Here is a 16,093-nt window from a genome sequence, read left to right on the forward strand (position 1 = left end):
ATGGGAGGGGACCTGGGGGTCAGGCCCCAGCCGCGGGAAGCCGCCCAAGGGCGCGCAAAACCTTCTCCACATTCCACACCCCTTCCAAGCATTTGCCCGCCGCGCTTTAGAGAGCCGACCCGTGACCCTGGCCTTCCCTAGACAGCCTCGCACGTCCAGGTGTGGTGACCCCGTCCAGCTTGCCTCCTGCGAGCAATGACCATCTCCGGGCTTAGGCGCGGTCTCGGCGCCCGCCTGCCCCCCGGCCAGAAGCCGCAGGTTCAGCCAGTGAGGACGCCGGCGCTGAGGGAGCCTCTGTGCTCCAGAATCCATCCTTAGTATCAGCGCTGGGGTGGCCTCCTCCAGGAAGCCCTCCTGATTCCCCCATGGGTCGCTCTTCCCCTGCAGACTCCCGGAGCACCCCTGCTCTAAATACCGCGGCGTGGCAGTGAGAACTTGCGGAGAGCAGAGGCTGCGGCTACATTTCTAGGGGATCCCCGCAGCTCCACCCCAGGGCCTACAGGCGAAGCCAAGGCAGGCAGGCAGGACAAAGGGTGGAAGCAATGCAGGAGAGACCCAGTGAACGAATGGATGAGGGATGGCAGCCGAGGTTGCCCCAGTCCCCTGGCTGCGGGAACAGCCACCTCGCTGAGGAGGAGAGACCCAGGAGGGAGGCCCCCTGCCCAGTCCGAGGCGAGGTCTAGCGCAGTCGGCGTCGCGTGAAGGGTGGGAGGGAAGTACTGTGGGGGCGGGGGCGGCCGGAGCCGGGGGCCAGGCCCGGGCGGGGCCGGGGCGGGGACCGGGGCCCAGACCAGTGGTGGGAGGAGGCTGCGGCGCCAGATTCGGACGCCTGGACCGCCGCGCCGAGGCTCCCTGCGCTCGCTGCGCCCGCGGCCCGTGCCATGCCCTCCTACACGGTCACCGTGGCCACTGGCAGCCAGTGGTTCGCCGGCACTGACGACTACATCTACCTCAGCCTCCTGGGCTCGGCGGGCTGCAGCGAGAAGCACCTGCTGGACAAGCCCTTCTACAACGACTTTGAGCGCGGCGCGGTGAGCGTGGGCGGGGCGCGGGCTGGGGTGCGTCCGGGAGCCGGTCTGGACCGCAGAGGCCTGAGCGGGGGCGCTGAGGGCCCGTCGGGGCGGCCTGGACAGTGCTGGGGGTGTCTAGGACCCCGTCGGGGCGGGCAGAACGGCGGTGGGGCGCGCCCTGGGCTCCCAGCGGCCGGTAGGTACCCCGGTGGGGAAGCGTCCAGGACCCCTGACTGCGGCCGCGACCCGCGTGGGAAACGGGAGACTTCCTGCGTGCTGTCTGCAGGGCGCCGCACGTCTCCCCTGGGAGGAGAAGGCCCAAGGTTTCCTCTCCACTTCAAGATCTGGGTTCCGAGGCTCTGGAGCCCCCTTCACTGGTCTGCATTTCTTGTGCCACCGCTTCCTCAGGCTCTTTCCGCAGGTGGCACTGGGAGGGAGAGGCAGAGGGGTCATGCTCACAGAACTCTGAGGGCACCTCAGAGCAGCCTGCTGTGAGCCGTGGGGGAGGGTGCAGGTCAGCGGGTCCAGAGGCCTGAGTTTCGTCCAGACATGACCACCAGCTCACTCTACCTTTAGTCTGGGCCTCAGTTTCCCCAGCTGTAAAATGGAGGATTGACTTAAGTCTGGTCCATGAGTCGTGGGTGAGCCCAGGCCCATCTGGTGGCTCAGACAGCACATGGGCAGCTTACATTCTCAGGACAGGCCCCAGAGGAAATCAAAGGGAAGGAACAGAACCCAGGCGAGAAGAGGCCTTTCTTAAATGGAGGGGCTGCACTCCCTCCCAGCAGAATGTACACCAGGGAACACTTCCACGCTAAGTGTGAGGACTCGGGGGAGCCCTCAGCATTTGGAAGCTAGTTCCTAATGCTGATCTGGACCTGAATTCCAGCCCCACGGCTCTTTTCCATGAGCCGTGTTCCATGGGCAGGTCGCAGTTCTCACTGAGCCTTTAATGAAGTGCCTACTTCAGTACCTGGCAGAGGAAGCGCTCCATAAATGACTGGTAATAGTCCCAGACATACTGCAGGTGCACAGGGAATATCAGTTCCCTTCCACCCCCACCCCAGCTCCTAACTGGGCCAAAAAGATTTAGACTTTACCAAGCTGCCTTCTCACCATTTAGTTTACTATTTGATCAAACCGTATGAAATTGCTCATAATGGACAAATACAACTGGTAAGTTCATGTTTCAACTGATTATTCTTGGATAAAATTTGTCATCTTTTAGGTGTGCAGAGCCTGAAGTAAGTAAAAATGACTCTTTTTATGGATTCCAACCTCTCCATGGGCTCGATTCCTATTCAGGAGCCTCAGACCCTCGCTGTAGCACAACATGGTCCTCAGCCAAGGTCACTACCAACCTGGCTTGAGCTCCCTTCAAGAAGAGTTAGGCGTTGAGTACAAGAGCAACCTTCAGTTGCTTAGTTGCCCCAGTCAGGGAACTGGCCCTGAGGACTGCTGTGCCTTGGAGTTAATGTGTCATCCATTTAGGGTGATGGCTCGCTCTGCCATTTCTGATGCATCTTCATTTACTTCTGTTATTTCATGGATTCCCCCACACCTAGGGGAGAAGGACAGGATACAGACTACTTCCCCTTTGTAAGTGCTTCCCCCTCCCCATTCTCCTCCACACATCATAAGGTTCTAGAAGCACAGGCCATCGGTGTGCTTACACTGCATGGCACGGGCACCCTGTGTGTACATTCTCCCTGGAGGGGACACCCTAACATGGCCATAGCGGGCTGTTCGGACGAAGAGTGAAGGCACTGTTTTGTCCACTATCTCCCTCTCTGGATCTGTCTTCCCCACCCTGAGAAGTCATTCAAATGACATTATAATTAAACACCTCAGCCGGAATCCCAGGCGCAAATTTCAGGAGAGGTTTGCATGTCACATTTCCATTGGGTTGAGAGGGCTATGAGTCAGGGGGTGGGGGGGATGGGGGTGGGGACTACCGCAGGGTGGGGAACCAGCTAAGGCTGAAAGTTTCCTTGAAAAATTCAGCTTTTGAGAAAGTTCCGGTTGATGCAAAGTTACTCCACACTTTCTCTTGCCCAGTCCAAAACTACTTCCTCATTCTCCCAGCTTGGTATCTGTAAAGACAATCATCCTTTTTGGGTAAAGGTAAAAGAAAAACCCTAGAGGAAGTACTTGCTGAGAAGACAAGGTTATCCCATTTTACAGGGAAAAGTGTTAAAATCTGTATTAACAGTAGCAATGATAGCAATAACAATAAAGGTATCGCCACACAATTCAATCATTTCCAAGTTATTGGCAGGTCCACATCCCCCTCCTCTAGGGCATAGTTCAGTCGAATAATGAATAGGACTGATTTTTTCCTTGATAAAAGTGAGTCACAAGTCCCTTGTTATTCTCATCAGAGTTCTGCATAGTGATTCAGTCAGGACTGGGAATCAAGTTCTTCACAGGTGGGATTATCCTATAAACAGTTGTGTCTTCCTTGGCTCCCCACTGTCTGCTGGAGAAAGCCAGGATCCTACACAGAATGACCTTATTTCCAGAGGCTAACCCAAGTCTAGGCAAATTTAACAAGTTGATTTGTTTCTTTAACTCTGTAAATTTAAAGTAATTCAGATCAGATACGATGACTGTAACAGATCTGAAGATTTCTGAGAAATCTTAGTTGCCCATTTCATTCTGTGCTAGTACTTTTAAGAAAGCTAAGGGTAATAGGGTGGTGTTTAATATATGATACTTGAATGTGTTCAACAAGTGTAGAAAAGTCTTATGAATGATACATGCTTCTTAAATATAGTCAATGTGTATTCTAACATTCATGAAAAATTAATTCTAGAATACTTCTTTCTTGTGAATGGAAATATATTAGTGGAGCATAAATATTTCTTTGTTATGACCCTCAATCCCTCTCTCATCTCCCAGTCTTCTCCTCTGAGCCATCTTTTCCCTACATTCTGCCCCCTTTTCTGCCTCCTCTTCCTTCCCCTGTTCCCAGTCCCCTCAATGCTCCCCATTTCTCTCTCTGCCTTACAACTCTCCCTTCTCTTCCACTCTGAATTTTCCTCTACACTGTCTTCCAGTCACCTCTCGGAGGCCCCTTCTCTGCTCCCTCAATCTCCGGCTCTCTGTCCCACATTTTCCCCTTCTCTGCCCCTTGGTCTCCCTATCCACTGTCCCCATCCCTCTCTCCATCCCTTTCTCTCCTCAGCTCTTCCCCATAACCTCCCCCTCTCTCATCCCGAGTCTCTGTTTTGTCTGAACCTCAGTCTTCCTCTCTGTTCTACAGCCTCCTCCTCCCACAAGCCCCTCATTAGTCCCCCTCCAATATGGGTAGCCTGGGGGTGGGGCACACAGCCTTGCTTCCGCAGAGAGATCCATTTCCCTGTCCCAGCAACAGCAGAAATCTGCTGAAAGACAGATGAAAACTCTCCTAAAATGCTGATAGAAAGCTCACATGAAAACTGACCAACTCACACTTTGCTGAAATATTCAAAAGCTTTAAAACTACATATCCAATAAAAAGTTAAAAGCAATAAGCAAAATCAGCAAAGTGGCCCCTTGTGAAAGGAGGCCAGTGAGTTGCAGGTGTTCCCTTGTCTCTCTCCAGCATCTGCACCACCACGCCACCCACTTCTGTCCCCAGAAACTGTGCCCAGCCTTCCTCCTCCCACGTGTGAATTCCCCTGGGGACCCTGCCCTCCCAGTTCCCCACATCTGAAATGTCCTACCCATGCCTGTCCTCCTGCTAACCTCCCCTCTGAAATCTGGTCAGCCCCCAAAAGCTGCCTCAAATACCCTCTCTTATGAAGCTTTTACACTGTCCTTCCACACCACTCCGCATTGCCCCTTTATACTCCATCCAGGATATAAACCAGGGCTCAAAGCTAGGCCTTCTAGCTTCTGGTTCAGGGCTTTTCTCAAGATGTGGCCTTGGGGAACTGTGGGAGGAACCTGGGCTTGGCCATCACACAGGTGTGGGTTCTGATCTTGCGGCCACCATTGCTCTCTGAGCCTCAGTTTCTATCTGTAAAGCAGGACAGTCACCTGCTCGGCCATTCCCAGGTCCAGTGCTTCTTGAGGGCCTGTTGGGGGTGTCCACTGTTGATAGTGCCCACCATAATTCAATGTGTCACCTGAAATTTAGTGTGTCACAGCAAATAGACAAATACAGCATCAGCCCAGTGTACTTGGCCCACAGAGGAGGGAGGAAGATGGGCACTGTAGTTCCACACACCTTCCAAAGACCTTACTTTGCAGTTTGACACATGTGACCCTGGTATTTTCCTGGAGGGAGGCCTTTCTCTATCTGTCATTCTTCCAATAGTACCCCCTGGGATGTTGGAACCACAGCCACTAAGCTTTGTATTTTACTTCCTGAGTTGGGTCGAGGCGGGAGCCCTCTGCCTCTTGTTCACCTCTTGTCACATTCAGGCCTGAAGCCAGCACCAGAAAAGTGGCTGGGCTGGCCATAGATCAGCCAGACTGCAGGCCTGGACCCTCCTGATGTGGAAGGCCCCGTCAGATGGCAGATGGAGTCCTCGTAAATCTGCCTAGTGATTTTACTCCAAGTGAAACTCAGGGGCTCTCCACCAGGTGCCTGCAAGTGTGGATAGAGCAGGGGGCCAGGAGTATCCCAGTCCCCTGTGATTGCACCACAGATGTGCTGGAGGGTCACCCCACTGTCCGCTTCTTCAGAGAAGCTGCTCAGTCTCTTCGTGTGGGTCATCACCCCCAGGCAGACAACAGGCTCTCCCTGTGGGACCTGCACAGTCCTGGAATACCTCCTCAGCCCATCTCCCTCTCCTCTTAGTCCAAGGTATTGGGCACCTCCCTCCTATGAGAGTGTCCCCTTCAGCTTCTCCTGCCCCTCCTCCAGCTTTCCTGGCATCTATCCCCCAGGGACACCTTCCTCCCTCTCCAGCCCCTCAGAGCCACAGGAAAGCCACTTCCCCTGCAGCAGCCACACTCTGGCCCAGGCCCAGGCCTCTGGTGGCTGCCCCTCAGTCCTCACTGCACATGGACTTGCTCTGCCTGCCCCACTAGCACTCAGAATGCCTCCCACTCTCCCTCTGTCCTCACAGCCCTGTCTCCACCCTTTCAGGAGTTCCTTCTGGGCTTTGAGCAAAGGGGTTTGAGGTCACAGGTTCAGTTTCCTCCTCCCATGTGTGCTCTGGTTACTTGGATTGGCACATGTAGTCACGAAGGGGCTGTGACGCAGAGGCCCATGCTAGCTCACAGGCAGTGCGGGGCCTGGTGTCCTTGCAACCTCCTGGATTCAGGAAGGGGCACCGGTGGTTCTGACGCACACAACCGGTGGCCTGTGCCTCTGGAGAAAGGAGGCCACCCAGGATGGTGTCACTTCGTTTTCTCAATGGTCCTGTAAGTGAGGGGTTATCATCCTTGGGTAGATGAAGAAACAGCTTCAGAGAATGAAGCAATGTGCCATGCAGCTAGTTGCCTGAAGCTGGGATGTGAATTCAGAGCTCCAGACCCCAGGGCCTACCCAGCCTTCTGCCCCTCACTGCCCTCTTCCCACTCCTTAGTGGGACCAGGAATCTCTGTCTTGGCTCACAATCTGCAGCTGAGGCCTCTGTATATCCCTGTGTCGTGCAGGGCCTGGCGTGGGGCAGGCCCAATGCGTATCCAGTCCTGGGCCACTCAGCCCCCACTCTGTTCCTCCAGATGGGCCTGAGCCCCTGAGATGCTGAGACTCCTGTCCCATCACAACCTGCCCGCCCTGCCCATGATGGGCGAGGCCTTGTCCGTGGCCCTGCTCTCCTGAGGATGAGCTGTGGCAGGAAGGCTCTTTCTCAGATGTGGCAGGTGAGGCTGGTACTCTGCCTGCAGGAGGGGCATTCTCATGGGGCCGAGACTGGTCCACATGTGGTTGGATCCAAGACATGTCATCCCAGCACATGGGCCTGGCTCCTCTGCCATCAGAAACTGTTCCTAGGATCTCTGGCCTAAACGGTAGAGCACAGAGAGGAAGCTTTCGCTTTCTGACCACAAGCGTCTGGCCTCAGTGTCAGCCACCCCAAACTGCTCACAGCATTCAGAGCCAAGAGGTTTGCGGAAAACACCTGACTTCCCATTCCTCTTAGGAAGCCCTCCAGGGGTCCTCCTGGCAGCTTGGAGGCAGGGCATGGAATGGGGATGCCTGGGCTCAGACAAAGGATGATACCCCTCACCCCTTCCACTTTGCTATCGTGCTGAGAAGTCTAGGTTCTGCCGCCTGGGATAAAGCTCAAGGGTTGATGAATCTGGCTTAGAAAGTGCCTTGGAGGAGCCAGGCACAGTGGCTCATGACTGTAATCCCAGCACTTTGGGAGGCCGAGGCAGGTGGATCACTTGAGGTCAGGAGTTCGAGACCAGCCTGGCCAACATGGTGAAACCCTGTCTCTACTAAAAATGCAAAACTTAGCCAGATGTGGTAGCAGGTGCCTGTAGTCCCAGCTACTTGGGAGTCTGAGGCAGAAGAATCACTTGAACCTTGGAAGTGGAGGTTGCAATGAGCTGTGATCGAGACACTGCACTCCAGCCTGAGCAACACAGTGAGACTCCACCTCAAAATAAAAAAGAAAGTGCCTTGGAGGGCATCAAGTCCAGGGCTTTCCAAACCTGCTGGTCATCAGAACATGTAATGCAATGCCTGAGCCTCTCATCCCACCTTCCTGTCTGCCATCCGTTGCTGCAGAGACACAAGCCCTCTAGAAGCTATGGCTGCTGCCTCAGAGCCACCTGTGTCCTGGAAGCAGGAGCCTGGCAGGGAGGAAGCCAAGCAGCCTTGTCCCGGAGGCCTGGGCAGCAGCGCTGTACACAGCCTGGGGTGGTGCCTTCTAGCTGCAAGGCCAGTCTCACCCTGCCACCAGTAATACCACAGGTGCAGCCAGAGCCACTTGATCTCACTGTTCTCTAGGCATCACCATGCGGCTGTGAACTGCAGATGTCCCAGGAGGACTCAAATCCATGCAAGGTCCCTGTATCTAAGCCTCACCATTTTCACTCACTTATTAGCCACACTGATAACTGGAAAGAGAGGCAGTGGCTGTGATGGAAAGGCCTGGGGTGGGGCTCCAGCTCTGCTCTAAGTGGCAGAGGTGGGAGTCACTGAGCCTCGCTGTCTTCATCTGTGGAAGGGGTCATAACTCCCCTGCACTCCCAGCGGCGTTGTGGAGATCCACTTTTAGCAAGCCCATCACCAGTTGTAAAGGCCTCCCACAAGGCTGTCCCATGTGGGGGCTACTGCGGACCCTCACTGGGCACAGCCTCACAGGTGCAGGCATGAGCCTGGGTGTCTCCCCATCCTCCAGCCTGAGCTAAGTGCAGACAACAGACATTGCCCTCTGAGCAGCACGGCACTGTCCTGGCTCACTGGATTCTCTCTCCTCAAGAGTAGGGCCCAGGACTTGTCCATTTCTGTCACCTACCTGGGTCTTAGCACTGAGCCTTGTCAGGGGCAGGCCTTCAGTGAATGTCTTGGCTAAATGAATTCAGGAGTTCATTTAAGGTGTTCATGAAGCATCTTGGCTCCATGAACTTTAGTGGAGGCAGAACTCTACCTCTTCCTATTTTGGCTAGGCCTGAGAATCGGCATAAGACAGATTCATGGGCAAAAGCATACAGATTTCTTTAATACAAGTTGTATGTGGCATGGGAGCCCTCTTAAAAAGATGAAGACCCCAAGAAGCAGTTAGAGTCAATCCCCCTTAAATACTGCATTGGATGATTAGTTGTGAAAGGTGATAAGGGCAAGGGGCTTGGGCTAGGGCAGGTAATTGGGCAGAGAAGTGACTCGGGAGGTAAGGGCTCGTTGTACAAGATCTGTTTGTTTGGATTTCTTTTGGCTTCAGCTTCCCAACCTTGATGAAAAGTGTTACTTTCCTTTTGGTGTAGGGAGGACATCTTTCATGGGGGACTTTCATCTCCTGCTTCTAAGAAACAGCACGAATGTCAGAGTGATCTTGCACCTGCTGTTTCTTTAAGTGCTTTTCATTCAACATAGTCCCTATGCCAGAGCAGCATACTTTGGGGTGACACATTCTTAACACCTCCAGAACAAAGGCTCAGGAGACCACGCATGGCCTGATTGCCAGTTCTCCTTCCCAGGTGGATTCGTACGATGTGACTGTGGATGAGGAACTGGGCGAGATCCAGCTGGTCAAAATCGAGAAGCGCAAGTACTGGCTGCATGACGACTGGTACCTGAAGTACATCACGCTGAAGACGCCCCACGGGGACTACATCGAGTTCCCCTGCTACCGCTGGCTCACCGGTGATGGCGAGGTACTCCTGAGGGATGGACGCGGTGAGCAGCTCAGACCCCTTCTGCCCCGGGCTTCCTGAGAACCGAAAGTTCTTCCTGTCCTCAAAGCACTGTAGTCATAGGAGGAATGACACTGCTGTGCAGGGGCGGGAAGTGGGAGGGCTCTGCCCTGTGCCTCGATGCACCTGCAGGAGGCGTGACTTTCTTTGGGATTCATACAAGCCCCTGAGGGTGCAGCAGGTGGCCCTAGGCCTCACTGCCATCATGTCCTCACTCTGTGCTACAGTTCTACAGGGGAGGGTTGTGCCCCCCTTTTTGTCAGTGGGTAACTAAGGTCCACTGAGGCAGATAGCTATGGGACATGCCCCTGGATGGGCACTTCTCCAGTTGCCAGGGTGTGACATCACTTTCTAGTTTCATAGCCTGCCCTCTCTGAGATCACAGTAGGGCTCAGGCAAGCTCGGGGTGCCCTTGTGGGCCTGGGGAGGGAAGGGGTGGACAAGGAGCACCCCAAGTGCCAGCTCCGAGGGGCGATGGACAGGCCTGCAAATCACAGTTACCAGTTCTTCAACCCCAAGTCTCACTTTTCGCTGAAAGAGAAAAGAACCTCAAATCTGCTCCCCTTAGTCAGATCCCAGTCAGGAGGCCATTCTTTGTAAGGAACACACAGCTGACCTGGTACAGAGCATCAGAGAGAGAAGTAGGCATCAAGGTCAGCCAAGGCCACTCTCCCTGAATGAACCGCCTTGCACACCCACCCTCCTAGTGTGCCTGGCAAAATCCTACCTCACTTCAAGTCATAACCCTTCTGCTTGCTCTCAGTTTAAACCTGGAAAGATAAGCCTTCAAAGGCTAGGCAGCCACTGTAATAAGAGGAAGCCGCTGCTTCTGCCATGACAGCATCGAACTCTTCCTCTTTGCCAAGTTTCCTGTAGCTAGTGTGTTTTTCACAGAAGTTTGGTGGGGTAGGTAGGAAGAAATGACTATTACCCCCATTATATAGCTAAGAAGACTGAGACAAAGGATAAAAGAGTTATTATGTACCTGCTGTTCTTAAGCTACCAGGCCATATCCCATCGTTTCTGATGTGGAGTTTGACTTAAGAAACCAAATTTCCAGAATATTTCTGAACATGGAGATAAGAGGATGTTTGTCCCCTACCTAATGACAGGAAAGAAATCACAAAGTTCATTTATTCTTGTGGTCGTCAGGATGTGGAAGGTTGTGGACAGGGCACTTCTCTTTTTCTGGTAGTTAGAAAATGCTGGCTCTGAAACTCCCTCCTGCCCATCTGCCCAAGGTCTCAGTTATGAAGCCCTTCTTCCTGCAGACCCTTCAGCTCATCGTGGCAAAAAACAGATGGTACACTAGGATGAGGGTTTAAGAAAGGGGCATCACAGAGGTGTGGGCCCATGCACAGAGGGACCAGGCAGAGTGTGGGGCCATCAGCACCACTAGTCCTGATGCAGGGGGAGGGAGAAGGTTGTGGGAGTAATCCAGAAGTATCCTGGAGACAGCACCCTTGGAGGAGCTGCGGCCCTCAGTAGAAAGGTGCTGGGGAGTAATTGGCCTCTCCTTGCTCCAACGTATTCCCTCCTTTCTGGTCAGAGTTCCCAGTGGGAAGCCCATTGAGGCATCTCATTCTAGTCACTTTCAGGGATAGCACCGGTCGGAGGGTGAGCATAGAGAAGCTGTCCAGCAATTTTCACTCTCTACTGCTGTAAAACCAACCTCCTTGGTAGCTTTAAATAGCCATTTAATTTTGTTCATGCTCTTGCAGGTCAGGAATTTGGGAAAGGCCTCACTGGGCGGTTCGTCTGTGGCCATGTAGCATCAGCTTAGGGGACTGGGGCTTCTTCTCTCTAGGCTCCTTGGCGTCCCTGTCCATATGGAGTCTCATTCTTTAAGGCTTCTCACAGAATGGTGTCTTCTAGGTGCTTAAGTTTCTTACACGATGGCTGGCTTCCAAGAGCAAGTTTTCTAAGAGACAGAAAGTTGAAGCTGCCAGTCTCTTCAGGCTTGGGCCTAGAAACTGGCACACTGTAACTTCCACCATATTCTACTGGTCCAAGCAGTCACAGAGCCCACCCAGACTCCAGAGGAGGGGATGCAGACCCCCCATCTCTCAATGGAAGGAATGTCAAAGAATTTGTGGCTTATTATTATTATTATTATTATTATTATTTTGAGACAAAGTCTCGCTCTGTTGCCCCAGCTGGAAGGCAGTGGCACAATCTCAGCTCACTGCAACCTCTGCTTCCCAGGTTCAAGCGATTCTCCTGCCTCAGCCTCCCAGGTAGCTGGGATTACAGGCTCCAGCCACCATGCCTGGCTAATTTTTGTATTTTTACTAGAGATAGGGTTTTGCCATGTTGGCCAGGGTGGTCTGGAACTCCTGACCTCAGGTGATCCACTTGCCTCGGCCTCCCAAATTGCTGGGATTATAGTCGTGAGCCACCACGCCCAGCTGTGGCCAATTATTAATCCACCACATGGCACAACAACCAATCCCTTGAACAACCTGGAAATGGGGGCGGGGGGGGCAACCTACAAGTGATTCAGTTACTCACCATATGATCACCCCTTAAATCTAATATTTCACCACTACACCTTGGGTGAACACGAATGTCAGAGGGCCATTACTGTGGCCCCATGGATCCAGAGCATCTGTATGAAGGGACAGCTTCATTAAGGCACTGTGTCAGTCCTTGGAACCTGCCCTGCTGAGCCTGCCATCAGTCCAGGCTTTCTCATCCTGTCGTACTCCCAGAACTTCATCAGCCATTGGGTAGATTCTTCAAACACCTTTGGGGTCAGGGGAGAAGGACCATTCTCTTTTTGAAACTTGGCATGTTGCAATTCTGCATGTACTGACTTATTCATACCAGTGAAACTGAAGAGATCCAGCACCTCAGAGTTGAGGTGCCCAAGAGATTAGCTGGTTCCTTAAGGTATATAAGAGATGATGAATGTTGAGTGCCTCCAGAATCACCCCCATAGCAATGATAACAGTTATTGTCACCATTAATACTCACCTTGCCTTCTGTGGCCTCAAGCCTCCCCTCTTGGCTGGCCTTACATCCCCAGGGGAGAATGCAGAGGTATCCCACTAATATTCCTTTTTGGGCCCCAGTTCCAAGCTCAGGGATGAAGATGCCTCAGCCTGGAAGTGCTGTGGGGTGGACAGCGCAGAGTGTGGCCTGGGTGTCATCTGAGAACTGAGTCCAGGTCTGCAGTTAGATCAGTACAGAGGTTGAAGCCTATAGTTCCAGCACTTTGGGTGGCCAAGGTGAGAGGACTGTTTGAGTCTAGGATTTTGACACAAGCCTGGGCAACGTAGAGAGACCCCATCTCTACAAAAAAAAAAAATTGAAAATTAGCCAGGGGCCAAGGTGGGCGGATCACGAGGTCAGGAGATTGAGACCATCCTGGCTAACACAGTGAAACCCCGTCTCTACTAAAAATACAAAAAATTAGCCGGGCGTGGTGGGGCACCTGTAGTCCCAGCTACTCAGGAGGCTGAGGAAGGAGAATGGCGTGAACTCGGGAGGCGGAGCTTGCAGTGAACTGAGATCGGGCCACTGCACTCCAGCCTGGGTGATAGAGCAAGATTCCATCTCAAAAAAAAAAAAAAAAAAATTAACCAGGTGTGGTGGGGTGTGCCTATAGTCCCAACCACTTAGAAGGCTGAGGTTGGGGAACCACTTGAGTCCTGAAGTTCAAGGCTCCAGGGAGCTATGACCATGCCACTGCACTCTAGCCTGGGAGACAGAGGGAGACCTGTCTCTAAAAAAAATTAAAATAAATACAAAATAAAATACAAAGACTCAGAGTAGGGGTTTTGGAAACTTTTATAGCAACTTAACAGAACAATTTTATGACTTTTGTACTTAATAAGGAAAAAATGACTTGCATTTTGAATATCTTTGGGTTTTGTAAATTTCATTTTCATTTTTTCTAGTAATTAATTGTTATTATATTTTACAAAAATATCAATCTGTGTTGAAAAGAAGGTTTTAAAACGTAATGCTTCACCACGAGAGCTACAGAAACTATTCCAGGATCTGTTTTCAGGAGATCTGGGCTTCCCCTACTCACAGCTCTATGGGCTGCATTCACAGGCTTGGCCTTAAGCAATAGTTTAAAGAGTGGTCATGATATGACCTGGTCTGCTGTAAAGGCTCTGAGAAGCAGCCCTGCCCTTAGCTACCTGCTCCAACTCCTGCAGTGAGAGACACGCTGAGAGGTAAGATGCTCTCAGAGCCAGGCTTAGAGGGAGGAGCAGAACCCTCAGGCCAATGATGACTATAGGCATGATAATGGTCATTGTTCCCATCTATTGGCATTTGCTGCATGCCAGGTGCTGTGTGGAGGGCTTTCCTGCATTCTCTCCCCAAATGCACACCATGACCCGGAGAAGTAGGCATTATCATCTCCATTTTACATGTGAAAGGGTCAGGGCAACTCTTGGTCACACAACTTCAGTGACGGAGCCCAAGTCCAAGCACATGTGCACTGGGCATTGTTATTTTTCTTCTTAAGGCTCCTCTCATGTTGTTCTTTCTTTACAGCAAAGTTGGCCCGAGATGACCAAATACACATTCTCAAGCAACACCGACGTAAAGAACTGGAAACACGGCAAAAACAGTATCGGTGAGTTATGACATCAGATCAGGTGGTCACAGGGGCCATGATTTCTTCTAGCTCAAGTGCATGGTATGAAATAAACCCTTTCCACGGTGTATGGCCTGTCACTGCTGGAAAGTCACCAAGGCACCAACTCCCAGTGTGGCTGCACAATCCCCAAACTTCACCTTACCTACAACTCCAGACAAGAGATGGAGAGGAGAGTAATGAAAAGAACTTTGAATCAACCATATTGGCACGTAGGAAGAGTGGGCAGAAAAGCTTGAGTGTACCTTAATGTTCTCCATTGTGGGAGTTGCCTCTTACTTCTTATGTCTTCTTATAACAATTCAGTTATAAAAGTGATATGTGATCAGCAACAAAATTGACAACTCTTCAGCCAACTGACCAGAGGATTCAAACTATTAAAAGTCCAGACCCAGATAACTTCACTGGCTAATTCCATCAAACATTTAAAGAATTAATACCAATCTTGCATAAACTCTTTTATGAAATAGCAGGAACACTTCCCAACTCGTCTCATACCCGTATTATACCAAAACTAAAGGCATCACAAGAAAACTATAAACCAATATCCCTTAGCAATATAGATATAAACATTTTCAATGAAATACTAGCAAACCTAACTCAGCAATATATAAAAGGCATTAAACAATATGAACATGTGGGATTTAGCCCAGGAATGCAAAGTTGGTTTAACGTCCAAAAATCTATCAATCTATTAATTGAATACACTATATCAATAGAGTAAAGAACAAAGCAAAGTACATAATCATTTCAGTAGACATACAAAAAAAGGCATTTGACAAAATCCAACACCCATTCATGATAAAACACTCAAAAAATAGGAATTGAAGAGAATGTCCTCAACCTGATAAAGGTTTGAAAATTCACAATTAGGCTGGGCGCGGTGACTCATGCCTGTAATCCCAGCACTTTGGGAGGCCGAAGTGGGCAGATCACGAGGTCAAGAGATTGAGACCATCCTGGCCAACATGGTGAAATCCCATCTATACTAAAAATACAAAAAGTGGGCCGGGCGCGGTGGCTCAAGCCTGTAATCCCAGCACTTTGGGAGGCCGAGGCGGGTGGATCACAAGGTCAGGAGGTCGAGACCATCCTGGCTAACACAGTGAAACCCCGTCTCCACTTAAAAAATACAAAAAATTAGCCGGGCGAGATGGCGGGCGCCTGTAGTCCCAGCTACTCGGGAGGCTGAGGCAGGAGAATGGCGTGGACCCGGGAGGCGGAGCTTGCAGTGAGCTGAGATCCAGCCACTGCACTCCAGCCTGGGCGACAGAGCGAGACTCCGTCTTAAAAAAAAAAAAAAATACAAAAAGTGGCTGGGGGTGGTGGCATGTGCTTGTAGTCCCTGCTACTCAGGAGGCTGAGGCAGGAGAATTGCTTGAATGCAGGAGGCAGAGGTTGCAGTGAGCTGAGATCATGCTACTGCACTCCAGCATGGTGACAGAGCAAAGAAAAAAAAAAAGAAAATTCATGGTTAACATTATACTTCATGATGAAAGATTGAATCCAGAAACAGGATAAGGATGTTCACTTTTGCTACTTCTATTCAACATTGTACTGGAGGGTCTAGCCAGGTCAGTTAGGAAAGAAAAAGATAAGTAAAGGCACCCACACTGGAGTACAGTAAGTAAAACTATCACAATTTACAAATGACATGATCTTATATATAGAAAATCTGAAGGCATTCACCAAAAGAAACTGTCAGAACTAATAAACAAACGAGGTTACAAGATACAAGATAATCAATTGTTTTTCTGTATATTAACAACCAATGATGTGAAAATAAAAGTAAAAAAAAGTTCAATTTACAATAGCATCAAAACAATAAATATTTATGAATAAATGTAACAAAGTAGTCTGAGACTTGTACAATGAAACTACAAAACATTGTTTAACATAATTAAAAATGATCTAAATAGGTTGAAAGACATTTCATGTTCATGAATCAGAGGACTTAATTTTGTTAAAACAGCAATTTTAAAAAAGTAATAACCTGTACGTACATAACAAAGTAATATGCAGGTTCAACACAACCCTTATCAAAATTCTAGCTGATTTCTTTGCAGAAATTGACAAAGTGTTCCTAAAATTCATACGGAAATGGAAGAGATCCAGAATAGCCAAAACAATCTTGATAAAAAGAAAACAAAAATGGAGGACTTGCACT

At 50.6% G+C, this 16,093-nt stretch overlaps 1 protein-coding gene across 2 annotated transcripts in view; it reads left to right on the plus strand.

Moving 5' to 3' along the window:
* Nucleotides 1-774: 774 nt before the first annotated feature.
* ALOX5 (arachidonate 5-lipoxygenase) overlaps nucleotides 775-16,093 on the plus strand; it is a 69,722-nt gene continuing 54,403 nt past the window's right edge. For both annotated transcript variants that reach the window (XM_030940054.1, XM_010383406.2), the window contains exons 1-3: nucleotides 775-1,031; nucleotides 9,096-9,294; nucleotides 13,824-13,905. In XM_030940054.1, the coding sequence (XP_030795914.1) occupies nucleotides 882-1,031; nucleotides 9,096-9,294; nucleotides 13,824-13,905 (431 nt within the window). In that variant the 5' untranslated portion in view covers nucleotides 775-881. The remainder of the gene's footprint in view (nucleotides 1,032-9,095; nucleotides 9,295-13,823; nucleotides 13,906-16,093) is intronic.

This window comes from Rhinopithecus roxellana, chromosome 11, assembly GCF_007565055.1.
Source record: "Rhinopithecus roxellana isolate Shanxi Qingling chromosome 11, ASM756505v1, whole genome shotgun sequence".
In the NCBI taxonomy this organism is placed as follows: Eukaryota; Metazoa; Chordata; class Mammalia; order Primates; family Cercopithecidae; genus Rhinopithecus; species Rhinopithecus roxellana.